This window comes from Hemibagrus wyckioides, linkage group LG29 (genome assembly GCF_019097595.1).
Source record: "Hemibagrus wyckioides isolate EC202008001 linkage group LG29, SWU_Hwy_1.0, whole genome shotgun sequence".
In the NCBI taxonomy this organism is placed as follows: Eukaryota; Metazoa; Chordata; class Actinopteri; order Siluriformes; family Bagridae; genus Hemibagrus; species Hemibagrus wyckioides.
The window spans coordinates 20,547,528-20,562,509 of record NC_080738.1 but is presented as its reverse complement, the minus strand read 5'-3'; the positions used below and the strand labels follow the sequence as shown (position 1 = coordinate 20,562,509).

At 37.5% G+C, this 14,982-nt stretch overlaps 1 protein-coding gene across 1 annotated transcript in view; it reads right to left on the bottom strand.

The window, feature by feature from the left end:
* Positions 1–14,647, bottom strand: part of LOC131349311 (histone PARylation factor 1) — a 35,213-nt gene extending 20,566 nt beyond the window's left edge. Inside the window, exons 1-3 of the mRNA XM_058384904.1 lie at positions 14,416–14,647; positions 13,533–13,716; positions 13,344–13,442 (exon numbers count right to left, since the gene is read on the bottom strand). Coding sequence (XP_058240887.1) covers positions 13,344–13,442; positions 13,533–13,716; positions 14,416–14,632 — 500 coding nt within the window. The 5' untranslated portion in view covers positions 14,633–14,647. The remainder of the gene's footprint in view (positions 1–13,343; positions 13,443–13,532; positions 13,717–14,415) is intronic.
* Positions 14,648–14,982: the final 335 nt, after the last annotated feature.

The window sequence follows — 14,982 nt, the reverse complement described above, 5'->3', positions numbered from 1 at the left end:
TTAATGTGTGTGTTTTCATGTCTGTATGTTCATGTGTGTGTGTGTGTGTATTAATGTGTGTGTTTTCATGTCTGTATGTTCATGTGTGTGTGTGTATTAATGTGTGTGTTTTCATGTCTGTATGTTCATGTGTGTGTGTGTGTGTGTGTATATTAATGTGTGTGTTTTCATGTCTGTATGTTCATGTGTGTGTGTGTGTGTATTAATGTGTGTGTTTTCATGTCTGTATGTTCATGTGTGTGTGTGTGTGTGTATTAATGTGTGTGTTTTCATGTCTGTATGTTCGTGTGTGTGTGTGTGTGTGTATTAATGTGTGTGTTTTCATGTCTGTATGTTCGTGTGTGTGTGTGTGTGTATTAATGTGTGTGTTTTCATGTCTGTATGTTCATGTGTGTGTGTGTGTGTGTATTAATGTGTGTGTTTTCATGTCTGTATGTTCATGTGTGTGTGTGTGTGTGTATTAATGTGTGTGTTTTCATGTCTGTATGTTCATGTGTGTGTGTGTATTAATGTGTGTGTTTTCATGTCTGTATGTTCATGTGTGTGTGTGTGTGTGTATTAATGTGTGTGTTTTCATGTCTGTATGTTCATGTGTGTGTGTGTGTGTGTGTGTATTAATGTGTGTGTTTTCATGTCTGTATGTTCATGTGTGTGTGTGTGTGTGTATTAATGTGTGTGTTTTCATGTCTGTATGTTCATGTGTGTGTGTGTGTGTGTGTATTAATGTGTGTGTTTTCATGTCTGTATGTTCATGTGTGTGTGTGTATTAATGTGTGTGTTTTCATGTCTGTATGTTCATGTGTGTGTGTGTATTAATGTGTGTGTTTTCATGTCTGTATGTTCATGTGTGTGTGTGTGTGTGTGTATATTAATGTGTGTGTTTTCATGTCTGTATGTTCATGTGTGTGTGTGTGTGTATTAATGTGTGTGTTTTCATGTCTGTATGTTCATGTGTGTGTGTGTGTGTGTATTAATGTGTGTGTTTTCATGTCTGTATGTTCGTGTGTGTGTGTGTGTGTGTATTAATGTGTGTGTTTTCATGTCTGTATGTTCGTGTGTGTGTGTGTGTGTATTAATGTGTGTGTTTTCATGTCTGTATGTTCATGTGTGTGTGTGTGTGTGTATTAATGTGTGTGTTTTCATGTCTGTATGTTCATGTGTGTGTGTGTGTGTGTATTAATGTGTGTGTTTTCATGTCTGTATGTTCATGTGTGTGTGTGTATTAATGTGTGTGTTTTCATGTCTGTATGTTCATGTGTGTGTGTGTGTGTGTATTAATGTGTGTGTTTTCATGTCTGTATGTTCATGTGTGTGTGTGTGTGTGTGTGTATTAATGTGTGTGTTTTCATGTCTGTATGTTCATGTGTGTGTGTGTGTGTGTATTAATGTGTGTGTTTTCATGTCTGTATGTTCATGTGTGTGTGTGTGTGTGTGTATTAATGTGTGTGTTTTCATGTCTGTATGTTCGTGTGTGTGTGTGTATTAATGTGTGTGTTTTCATGTCTATGTTCATGTGTGTGTGTGTATTAATGTGTGTGTTTTCATGTCTGTATGTTCATGTGTGTGTGTGTGTGTGTATTAATGTGTGTGTTTTCATGTCTGTATGTTCGTGTGTGTGTGTATTAATGTGTGTGTTTTCATGTCTGTATGTTCATGTGTGTGTGTGTGTGTGTATTAATGTGTGTGTTTTCATGTCTGTATGTTCATGTGTGTGTGTGTATTAATGTGTGTGTTTTCATGTCTGTATGTTCGTGTGTGTGTGTATTAATGTGTGTGTTTTCATGTCTGTATGTTCATGTGTGTGTGTGTGTGTGTATTAATGTGTGTGTTTTCATGTCTGTATGTTCATGTGTGTGTGTGTGTGTGTATTAATGTGTGTGTTTTCATGTCTGTATGTTCGTGTGTGTGTGTGTGTGTATTAATGTGTGTGTTTTCATGTCTGTATGTTCATGTGTGTGTGTGTGTGTATTAATGTGTGTGTTTTCATGTCTGTATGTTCATGTGTGTGTGTGTGTGTATTAATGTGTGTGTTTTCATGTCTGTATGTTCATGTGTGTGTGTGTGTGTGTGTGTATTAATGTGTGTGTTTTCATGTCTGTATGTTCATGTGTGTGTGTGTGTGTGTATTAATGTGTGTGTTTTCATGTCTGTATGTTCATGTGTGTGTGTGTGTGTGTGTATTAATGTGTGTGTTTTCATGTCTGTATGTTCATGTGTGTGTGTGTGTGTGTGTATTAATGTGTGTGTTTTCATGTCTGTATGTTCATGTGTGTGTGTGTGTGTGTATTAATGTGTGTGTTTTCATGTCTGTATGTTCATGTGTGTGTGTGTGTGTGTATTAATGTGTGTGTTTTCATGTCTGTATGTTCATGTGTGTGTGTGTGTGTGTATTAATGTGTGTGTTTTCATGTCTGTATGTTCATGTGTGTGTGTGTGTGTGTATTAATGTGTGTGTTTTCATGTCTGTATGTTCATGTGTGTGTGTGTGTGTGTATTAATGTGTGTGTTTTCATGTCTGTATGTTCATGTGTGTGTGTGTGTGTGTATTAATGTGTGTGTTTTCATGTCTGTATGTTCATGTGTGTGTGTGTGTGTATTAATGTGTGTGTTTTCATGTCTGTATGTTCATGTGTGTGTGTGTGTGTATTAATGTGTGTGTTTTCATGTCTGTATGTTCATGTGTGTGTGTGTATTAATGTGTGTGTTTTCATGTCTGTATGTTCATGTGTGTGTGTGTGTGTGTATTAATGTGTGTGTTTTCATGTCTGTATGTTCATGTGTGTGTGTGTGTGTGTATTAATGTGTGTGTTTTCATGTCTGTATGTTCATGTGTGTGTGTGTATTAATGTGTGTGTTTTCATGTCTGTATGTTCGTGTGTGTGTGTGTGTGTATTAATGTGTGTGTTTTCATGTCTGTATGTTCATGTGTGTGTGTGTGTGTATTAATGTGTGTGTTTTCATGTCTGTATGTTCATGTGTGTGTGTGTGTGTATTAATGTGTGTGTTTTCATGTCTGTATGTTCATGTGTGTGTGTGTGTGTGTGTGTATTAATGTGTGTGTTTTCATGTCTGTATGTTCATGTGTGTGTGTGTGTGTGTATTAATGTGTGTGTTTTCATGTCTGTATGTTCATGTGTGTGTGTGTGTGTGTGTATTAATGTGTGTGTTTTCATGTCTGTATGTTCATGTGTGTGTGTGTATTAATGTGTGTGTTTTCATGTCTGTATGTTCATGTGTGTGTGTGTGTGTGTATTAATGTGTGTGTTTTCATGTCTGTATGTTCATGTGTGTGTGTGTGTGTGTATTAATGTGTGTGTTTTCATGTCTGTATGTTCATGTGTGTGTGTGTGTGTGTGTATTAATGTGTGTGTTTTCATGTCTGTATGTTCATGTGTGTGTGTGTGTGTGTATTAATGTGTGTGTTTTCATGTCTGTATGTTCATGTGTGTGTGTGTGTGTGTATTAATGTGTGTGTTTTCATGTCTGTATGTTCATGTGTGTGTGTGTGTGTGTGTATTAATGTGTGTGTTTTCATGTCTGTATGTTCATGTGTGTGTGTGTGTGTGTATTAATGTGTGTGTTTTCATGTCTGTATGTTCATGTGTGTGTGTGTGTGTGTGTATTAATGTGTGTGTTTTCATGTCTGTATGTTCATGTGTGTGTGTGTGTGTGTATTAATGTGTGTGTTTTCATGTCTGTATGTTCATGTGTGTGTGTGTGTGTATTAATGTGTGTGTTTTCATGTCTGTATGTTCATGTGTGTGTGTGTGTGTGTGTATTAATGTGTGTGTTTTCATGTCTGTATGTTCATGTGTGTGTGTGTGTGTGTGTATTAATGTGTGTGTTTTCATGTCTGTATGTTCATGTGTGTGTGTGTGTGTGTATTAATGTGTGTGTTTTCATGTCTGTATGTTCATGTGTGTGTGTGTGTGTGTGTATTAATGTGTGTGTTTTCATGTCTGTATGTTCATGTGTGTGTGTGTATTAATGTGTGTGTTTTCATGTCTGTATGTTCATGTGTGTGTGTGTGTGTGTATTAATGTGTGTGTTTTCATGTCTGTATGTTCATGTGTGTGTGTGTGTGTGTGTATTAATGTGTGTGTTTTCATGTCTGTATGTTCATGTGTGTGTGTGTGTGTGTATTAATGTGTGTGTTTTCATGTCTGTATGTTCATGTGTGTGTGTGTGTGTGTATTAATGTGTGTGTTTTCATGTCTGTATGTTCATGTGTGTGTGTGTGTGTGTATTAATGTGTGTGTTTTCATGTCTGTATGTTCATGTGTGTGTGTGTGTGTATTAATGTGTGTGTTTTCATGTCTGTATGTTCATGTGTGTGTGTGTGTGTATTAATGTGTGTGTTTTCATGTCTGTATGTTCATGTGTGTGTGTGTGTGTGTATTAATGTGTGTGTTTTCATGTCTGTATGTTCATGTGTGTGTGTGTGTGTGTATTAATGTGTGTGTTTTCATGTCTGTATGTTCATGTGTGTGTGTGTGTGTATTAATGTGTGTGTTTTCATGTCTGTATGTTCATGTGTGTGTGTGTGTGTGTATTAATGTGTGTGTTTTCATGTCTGTATGTTCATGTGTGTGTGTGTATTAATGTGTGTGTTTTCATGTCTGTATGTTCATGTGTGTGTGTGTGTGTATTAATGTGTGTTTTCATGTCTGTATGTTCATGTGTGTGTGTGTGTGTGTATTAATGTGTGTGTTTTCATGTCTGTATGTTCATGTGTGTGTGTGTGTGTATTAATGTGTGTGTTTTCATGTCTGTATGTTCATGTGTGTGTGTGTATTAATGTGTGTGTTTTCATGTCTGTATGTTCATGTGTGTGTGTGTGTGTGTATTAATGTGTGTGTTTTCATGTCTGTATGTTCATGTGTGTGTGTGTGTGTGTATTAATGTGTGTGTTTTCATGTCTGTATGTTCATGTGTGTGTGTGTGTGTGTATTAATGTGTGTGTTTTCATGTCTGTATGTTCATGTGTGTGTGTGTGTGTATTAATGTGTGTGTTTTCATGTCTGTATGTTCATGTGTGTGTGTGTGTGTATTAATGTGTGTGTTTTCATGTCTGTATGTTCATGTGTGTGTGTGTGTGTGTATTAATGTGTGTGTTTTCATGTCTGTATGTTCATGTGTGTGTGTGTGTGTGTATTAATGTGTGTGTTTTCATGTCTGTATGTTCATGTGTGTGTGTGTGTGTGTATTAATGTGTGTTTTCATGTCTGTATGTTCATGTGTGTGTGTGTGTGTATTAATGTGTGTGTTTTCATGTCTGTATGTTCATGTGTGTGTGTGTGTGTGTATTAATGTGTGTGTTTTCATGTCTGTATGTTCATGTGTGTGTGTGTGTGTGTATTAATGTGTGTGTTTTCATGTCTGTATGTTCATGTGTGTGTGTGTATTAATGTGTGTGTTTTCATGTCTGTATGTTCATGTGTGTGTGTGTGTGTATTAATGTGTGTTTTCATGTCTGTATGTTCATGTGTGTGTGTGTGTGTGTATTAATGTGTGTGTTTTCATGTCTGTATGTTCATGTGTGTGTGTGTGTGTGTATTAATGTGTGTGTTTTCATGTCTGTATGTTCGTGTGTGTGTGTGTGTGTGTATTAATGTGTGTGTTTTCATGTCTGTATGTTCATGTGTGTGTGTGTGTGTGTATTAATGTGTGTGTTTTCATGTCTGTGTGTGTATTAATGTGTGTGTTTTCATGTCTGTATGTTCATGTGTGTGTGTGTGTGTGTATTAATGTGTGTGTTTTCATGTCTGTATGTTCATGTGTGTGTGTGTGTGTGTGTATTAATGTGTGTGTTTTCATGTCTGTATGTTCATGTGTGTGTGTGTGTGTGTGTATTAATGTGTGTGTTTTCATGTCTGTATGTTCGTGTGTGTGTGTGTGTGTATTAATGTGTGTGTTTTCATGTCTGTATGTTCGTGTGTGTGTGTGTGTGTATTAATGTGTGTGTTTTCATGTCTGTATGTTCATGTGTGTGTGTGTGTGTGTATTAATGTGTGTGTTTTCATGTCTGTATGTTCGTGTGTGTGTGTGTATTAATGTGTGTGTTTTCATGTCTGTATGTTCATGTGTGTGTGTGTATTAATGTGTGTGTTTTCATGTCTGTATGTTCATGTGTGTGTGTGTGTGTATTAATGTGTGTGTTTTCATGTCTGTATGTTCATGTGTGTGTGTGTGTATTAATGTGTGTGTTTTCATGTCTGTATGTTCATGTGTGTGTGTGTGTGTATTAATGTGTGTGTTTTCATGTCTGTATGTTCGTGTGTGTGTGTGTGTGTATTAATGTGTGTGTTTTCATGTCTGTATGTTCATGTGTGTGTGTGTATTAATGTGTGTGTTTTCATGTCTGTATGTTCATGTGTGTGTGTGTGTGTGTATTAATGTGTGTTTTCATGTCTGTATGTTCATGTGTGTGTGTGTGTGTGTATTAATGTGTGTTTTCATGTCTGTATGTTCATGTGTGTGTGTGTGTGTATTAATGTGTGTGTTTTCATGTCTGTATGTTCATGTGTGTGTGTGTGTGTGTATTAATGTGTGTGTTTTCATGTCTGTATGTTCATGTGTGTGTGTGTGTGTATTAATGTGTGTGTTTTCATGTCTGTATGTTCGTGTGTGTGTGTGTGTGTATTAATGTGTGTGTTTTCATGTCTGTATGTTCGTGTGTGTGTGTGTGTGTATTAATGTGTGTGTTTTCATGTCTGTATGTTCATGTGTGTGTGTGTGTGTGTATTAATGTGTGTGTTTTCATGTCTGTATGTTCATGTGTGTGTGTGTGTGTGTATTAATGTGTGTGTTTTCATGTCTGTATGTTCGTGTGTGTGTGTGTGTGTATTAATGTGTGTGTTTTCATGTCTGTATGTTCGTGTGTGTGTGTGTGTGTGTATTAATGTGTGTGTTTTCATGTCTGTATGTTCATGTGTGTGTGTGTGTGTGTATTAATGTGTGTGTTTTCATGTCTGTATGTTCGTGTGTGTGTGTGTGTGTATTAATGTGTGTGTTTTCATGTCTGTATGTTCATGTGTGTGTGTGTGTGTGTATTAATGTGTGTGTTTTCATGTCTGTATGTTCATGTGTGTGTGTGTGTGTATTAATGTGTGTGTTTTCATGTCTGTATGTTCATGTGTGTGTGTGTGTATTAATGTGTGTGTTTTCATGTCTGTATGTTCATGTGTGTGTGTGTGTGTATTAATGTGTGTGTTTTCATGTCTGTATGTTCATGTGTGTGTGTGTGTGTATTAATGTGTGTGTTTTCATGTCTGTATGTTCGTGTGTGTGTGTGTGTGTGTATTAATGTGTGTGTTTTCATGTCTGTATGTTCATGTGTGTGTGTGTATTAATGTGTGTGTTTTCATGTCTGTATGTTCATGTGTGTGTGTGTGTGTGTATTAATGTGTGTGTTTTCATGTCTGTATGTTCATGTGTGTGTGTGTATTAATGTGTGTGTTTTCATGTCTGTATGTTCATGTGTGTGTGTGTGTGTATTAATGTGTGTGTTTTCATGTCTGTATGTTCATGTGTGTGTGTGTGTGTGTATTAATGTGTGTGTTTTCATGTCTGTATGTTCGTGTGTGTGTGTGTATTAATGTGTGTGTTTTCATGTCTGTATGTTCATGTGTGTGTGTGTGTGTGTATTAATGTGTGTGTTTTCATGTCTGTATGTTCATGTGTGTGTGTGTGTGTATTAATGTGTGTGTTTTCATGTCTGTATGTTCATGTGTGTGTGTGTGTGTATTAATGTGTGTGTTTTCATGTCTGTATGTTCATGTGTGTGTGTGTGTGTGTATTAATGTGTGTGTTTTCATGTCTGTATGTTCATGTGTGTGTGTGTGTGTATTAATGTGTGTGTTTTCATGTCTGTATGTTCATGTGTGTGTGTGTATTAATGTGTGTGTTTTCATGTCTGTATGTTCATGTGTGTGTGTGTGTGTGTATTAATGTGTGTGTTTTCATGTCTGTATGTTCATGTGTGTGTGTGTGTGTGTATTAATGTGTGTGTTTTCATGTCTGTATGTTCATGTGTGTGTGTGTGTGTATTAATGTGTGTGTTTTCATGTCTGTATGTTCATGTGTGTGTGTGTGTGTATTAATGTGTGTGTTTTCATGTCTGTATGTTCATGTGTGTGTGTGTGTGTGTATTAATGTGTGTGTTTTCATGTCTGTATGTTCATGTGTGTGTGTATTAATGTGTGTGTTTTCATGTCTGTATGTTCGTGTGTGTGTGTGTGTGTATTAATGTGTGTGTTTTCATGTCTGTATGTTCATGTGTGTGTGTGTATTAATGTGTGTGTTTTCATGTGTGTATGTTCATGTGTGTGTGTGTGTGTGTATTAATGTGTGTGTTTTCATGTCTGTATGTTCATGTGTGTGTGTGTGTGTGTATTAATGTGTGTTTTCATGTCTGTATGTTCATGTGTGTGTGTGTGTGTATTAATGTGTGTGTTTTCATGTCTGTATGTTCATGTGTGTGTGTGTGTGTATTAATGTGTGTGTTTTCATGTCTGTATGTTCATGTGTGTGTGTGTATTAATGTGTGTGTTTTCATGTCTGTATGTTCATGTGTGTGTGTGTGTGTATTAATGTGTGTGTTTTCATGTCTGTATGTTCATGTGTGTGTGTGTGTGTGTATTAATGTGTGTTTTCATGTCTGTATGTTCATGTGTGTGTGTGTGTGTGTGTATTAATGTGTGTGTTTTCATGTCTGTATGTTCATGTGTGTGTGTGTGTGTATTAATGTGTGTGTTTTCATGTCTGTATGTTCATGTGTGTGTGTGTGTGTATTAATGTGTGTGTTTTCATGTCTGTATGTTCATGTGTGTGTGTGTGTGTATTAATGTGTGTGTTTTCATGTCTGTATGTTCGTGTGTGTGTGTGTGTGTATTAATGTGTGTGTTTTCATGTCTGTATGTTCGTGTGTGTGTGTGTGTGTATTAATGTGTGTGTTTTCATGTCTGTATGTTCATGTGTGTGTGTGTGTGTATTAATGTGTGTGTTTTCATGTCTGTATGTTCATGTGTGTGTGTGTGTGTATTAATGTGTGTGTTTTCATGTCTGTATGTTCATGTGTGTGTGTGTATTAATGTGTGTGTTTTCATGTCTGTATGTTCATGTGTGTGTGTGTGTGTATTAATGTGTGTGTTTTCATGTCTGTATGTTCATGTGTGTGTGTGTGTGTGTATTAATGTGTGTGTTTTCATGTCTGTATGTTCATGTGTGTGTGTGTGTGTGTATTAATGTGTGTGTTTTCATGTCTGTATGTTCATGTGTGTGTGTGTGTGTGTATTAATGTGTGTGTTTTCATGTCTGTATGTTCATGTGTGTGTGTGTGTGTGTATTAATGTGTGTGTTTTCATGTCTGTATGTTCATGTGTGTGTGTGTATTAATGTGTGTGTTTTCATGTCTGTATGTTCATGTGTGTGTGTGTGTGTGTATTAATGTGTGTTTTCATGTCTGTATGTTCATGTGTGTGTGTGTGTGTGTATTAATGTGTGTGTTTTCATGTCTGTATGTTCATGTGTGTGTGTGTATTAATGTGTGTGTTTTCATGTCTGTATGTTCATGTGTGTGTGTGTGTGTGTATTAATGTGTGTTTTCATGTCTGTATGTTCATGTGTGTGTGTGTGTGTGTATTAATGTGTGTGTTTTCATGTCTGTATGTTCATGTGTGTGTGTGTGTGTATTAATGTGTGTGTTTTCATGTCTGTATGTTCATGTGTGTGTGTGTGTGTGTATTAATGTGTGTGTTTTCATGTCTGTATGTTCATGTGTGTGTGTGTGTGTATTAATGTGTGTGTTTTCATGTCTGTATGTTCGTGTGTGTGTGTGTGTGTATTAATGTGTGTGTTTTCATGTCTGTATGTTCGTGTGTGTGTGTGTGTATTAATGTGTGTGTTTTCATGTCTGTATGTTCGTGTGTGTGTGTGTGTGTATTAATGTGTGTGTTTTCATGTCTGTATGTTCATGTGTGTGTGTGTGTGTGTATTAATGTGTGTGTTTTCATGTCTGTATGTTCGTGTGTGTGTGTGTATTAATGTGTGTGTTTTCATGTCTGTATGTTCATGTGTGTGTGTGTGTGTGTATTAATGTGTGTGTTTTCATGTCTGTATGTTCGTGTGTGTGTGTGTGTGTATTAATGTGTGTGTTTTCATGTCTGTATGTTCATGTGTGTGTGTGTGTATTAATGTGTGTGTTTTCATGTCTGTATGTTCATGTGTGTGTGTGTGTGTGTATTAATGTGTGTGTTTTCATGTCTGTATGTTCATGTGTGTGTGTGTGTGTATTAATGTGTGTGTTTTCATGTCTGTATGTTCATGTGTGTGTGTGTGTGTGTATTAATGTGTGTGTTTTCATGTCTGTATGTTCATGTGTGTGTGTGTGTGTATTAATGTGTGTGTTTTCATGTCTGTATGTTCATGTGTGTGTGTGTGTGTATTAATGTGTGTGTTTTCATGTCTGTATGTTCGTGTGTGTGTGTGTGTGTATTAATGTGTGTGTTTTCATGTCTGTATGTTCATGTGTGTGTGTGTATTAATGTGTGTGTTTTCATGTCTGTATGTTCATGTGTGTGTGTGTATTAATGTGTGTGTTTTCATGTCTGTATGTTCATGTGTGTGTGTGTGTGTGTATTAATGTGTGTGTTTTCATGTCTGTATGTTCATGTGTGTGTGTGTGTATTAATGTGTGTGTTTTCATGTCTGTATGTTCATGTGTGTGTGTGTGTGTATTAATGTGTGTTTTCATGTCTGTATGTTCGTGTGTGTGTGTGTGTGTGTGTATTAATGTGTGTGTTTTCATGTCTGTATGTTCATGTGTGTGTGTGTGTATTAATGTGTGTGTTTTCATGTCTGTATGTTCATGTGTGTGTGTGTGTGTATTAATGTGTGTGTTTTCATGTCTGTATGTTCGTGTGTGTGTGTGTGTGTATTAATGTGTGTGTTTTCATGTCTGTATGTTCGTGTGTGTGTGTGTGTGTATTAATGTGTGTGTTTTCATGTCTGTATGTTCGTGTGTGTGTGTGTGTATTAATGTGTGTGTTTTCATGTCTGTATGTTCATGTGTGTGTGTGTGTGTATTAATGTGTGTGTTTTCATGTCTGTATGTTCGTGTGTGTGTGTGTGTGTATTAATGTGCGTGTTTTCATGTCTGTATGTTCGTGTGTGTGTGTGTGTGTATTAATGTGTGTGTTTTCATGTCTGTATGTTCATGTGTGTGTGTGTGTGTGTATTAATGTGCGTGTTTTCATGTCTGTATGTTCATGTGTGTGTGTGTGTGTATTAATGTGTGTGTTTTCATGTCTGTATGTTCATGTGTGTGTGTGTGTGTGTATTAATGTGTGTGTTTTCATGTCTGTATGTTCATGTGTGTGTGTGTGTGTGTATTAATGTGTGTGTTTTCATGTCTGTATGTTCATGTGTGTGTGTGTATTAATGTGTGTGTTTTCATGTCTGTATGTTCATGTGTGTGTGTGTGTGTGTGTGTATTAATGTGTGTGTTTTCATGTCTGTATGTTCATGTGTGTGTGTGTATTAATGTGTGTGTTTTCATGTCTGTATGTTCATGTGTGTGTGTGTGTGTGTATTAATGTGTGTGTTTTCATGTCTGTATGTTCATGTGTGTGTGTGTATTAATGTGTGTGTTTTCATGTCTGTATGTTCATGTGTGTGTGTGTGTGTGTGTGTATTAATGTGTGTGTTTTCATGTCTGTATGTTCATGTGTGTGTGTGTGTGTGTATTAATGTGTGTGTTTTCATGTCTGTATGTTCATGTGTGTGTGTGTGTGTGTATTAATGTGTGTGTTTTCATGTCTGTATGTTCATGTGTGTGTGTGTGTATTAATGTGTGTGTTTTCATGTCTGTATGTTCATGTGTGTGTGTGTGTGTATTAATGTGTGTGTTTTCATGTCTGTATGTTCGTGTGTGTGTGTGTGTGTGTATTAATGTGTGTGTTTTCATGTCTGTATGTTCATGTGTGTGTGTGTGTATTAATGTGTGTGTTTTCATGTCTGTATGTTCATGTGTGTGTGTGTGTGTATTAATGTGTGTGTTTTCATGTCTGTATGTTCGTGTGTGTGTGTGTGTGTGTGTATTAATGTGTGTGTTTTCATGTCTGTATGTTCATGTGTGTGTGTGTGTGTATTAATGTGTGTGTTTTCATGTCTGTATGTTCATGTGTGTGTGTGTGTGTATTAATGTGTGTGTTTTCATGTCTGTATGTTCATGTGTGTGTGTGTGTGTATTAATGTGTGTGTTTTCATGTCTGTATGTTCATGTGTGTGTGTGTGTGTGTATTAATGTGTGTGTTTTCATGTCTGTATGTTCATGTGTGTGTGTGTGTGTGTATTAATGTGTGTGTTTTCATGTCTGTATGTTCATGTGTGTGTGTGTATTAATGTGTGTGTTTTCATGTCTGTATGTTCATGTGTGTGTGTGTGTGTGTATTAATGTGTGTGTTTTCATGTCTGTATGTTCATGTGTGTGTGTGTGTATTAATGTGTGTGTTTTCATGTCTGTATGTTCATGTGTGTGTGTGTGTGTATTAATGTGTGTGTTTTCATGTCTGTATGTTCATGTGTGTGTGTGTGTGTATTAATGTGTGTGTTTTCATGTCTGTATGTTCATGTGTGTGTGTGTGTGTATTAATGTGTGTGTTTTCATGTCTGTATGTTCATGTGTGTGTGTGTATTAATGTGTGTGTTTTCATGTCTGTATGTTCATGTGTGTGTGTGTGTGTGTATTAATGTGTGTGTTTTCATGTCTGTATGTTCATGTGTGTGTGTGTGTATTAATGTGTGTGTTTTCATGTCTGTATGTTCATGTGTGTGTGTGTGTGTGTATTAATGTGTGTGTTTTCATGTCTGTATGTTCATGTGTGTGTGTGTGTGTATTAATGTGTGTGTTTTCATGTCTGTATGTTCATGTGTGTGTGTGTGTGTGTGTATTAATGTGTGTGTTTTCATGTCTGTATGTTCATGTGTGTGTGTGTGTGTGTATTAATGTGTGTGTTTTCATGTCTGTATGTTCATGTGTGTGTGTGTGTGTATTAATGTGTGTGTTTTCATGTCTGTATGTTCATGTGTGTGTGTGTGTGTGTGTATTAATGTGTGTGTTTTCATGTCTGTATGTTCATGTGTGTGTGTGTGTGTGTGTGTGTATTAATGTGTGTGTTTTCATGTCTGTATGTTCATGTGTGTGTGTGTGTGTATTAATGTGTGTGTTTTCATGTCTGTATGTTCATGTGTGTGTGTGTGTGTGTATTAATGTGTGTGTTTTCATGTCTGTATGTTCATGTGTGTGTGTGTGTGTATTAATGTGTGTGTTTTAAAAAACTTACAGCACTGCAGCAAAGAGGTTCTCCCCCATTTGTGTGATGGTACAGCCCTTCTTCGCCTCATTCTCCCCCACAAACACCGGGAGGGCATCAGGACTATCTCTATACACACACACACACTATTAGGCAGACTTCCTAACAGTAAGAGGTTACTGTTAGAGTGTGTGTGTGTGTGTGTGTGTGTGTGTGTACCTGTAATATCCCAGGTGGAGGTCAGTAGTCGTGTCCCCCTGGAGGACAGTCTGAAACTCAGGGGGGTCGTAGTAATGTCTCCAGTGCAGGTGGAAGTTGGGTGTTGAAGACACACGAATGTGTTTACCACACACAACATCAAACGGCCCAACTAACCGCACACCCACAGAGTCGAGCAGGGCACCTACACACACACACACACACACACACACAGGGAAAGGGATTAACCAGGGTGAAAATATGACCAAAAAATGGATGCACATTTACTAAGGTTTCAGCAGAAAACTTTATATTTCTCCGTCTGTCTGATTTAAAGGCAGCTACTAAATCTGTCTCACATTTCTGTCACAGAATAAAGAAACTAGCTGGACCTTCTCTGACCACAACCAACACAAACCACAAGCTTATCAAAACATCTGGCCATACAGAAGGTATGAGGGTATAGCCCCAGGTTATAGGCTTTTTAACTAGTCAATTATTACTAAATAGTGGCTACAAATGTACACGCTGACCCTCAAGATGCTGACCCGCAAGGTGCTGACCCGCAAGGTGCTGACCCTCATCCTGGCAAATAGTTCAAGACTATTTCTATATCAGTGAAAAATCGGCAAAAGCTTAATCACAGATGTTTTCATGAGTTATTCGTACATTTAAAGTCACTGCAATGAGAGCTGAATTTGCTGCTATTGATTACTATCTCCACACACACACACGCACACACACACACGCGCACACACACGCGCACGCACACACACACACACACACGCACACACACACGCACGCACACGCACACACACGCACACACACGCACACGCACACACACGCGCGCACGCACACACACACACGCGGGCTCCCTGACCACTCTGTGAGTAATCTGTGTTACCTTGTGGGTTTTCCGGACACAGTCTTCTGCAAAAATCCCAGAAGTGGTAGAAGTCGGGCGGCATGCGCAGACTGTACAGATGCTCTACTTCCTCTCTCACCTGATCAGGTACTGATGACTCTGCCTGGTGATTAGACTCCGCCTTTGGCTCCACCTCTTCAGGTCGTGCTTGTTTGGCCAGTCCATTCGCCTGCTCCAAAAAATCAAAATTGCACATGAACAACTTCTGAGACTCAGATCCACATAAACCGAGATAACAGCAATTAGGTCATAAACGTATATCCAATATTTTTTTATTTGTTAAACTTTCTGCTGTTGATATTTGAGAAACATTCATTTTGTCCTCGGTTAATGAACGCCTCGGTACGCGCCTGCGTAGGTGCAGCATGTCACTGTAATGCAGTGGCAGCTGTGCGTTTCACACCTCGGCCTTCACTGGTGTCCTTCCTGAATTAATCCACCTCTATACCATCATTATGATGCCACAGCAATAGATACTAATCATCCGTTAAATAAAATAAAGAAATTAGTCTACAGTATTTCACACCTCAGAAGGAAGTCAATTTT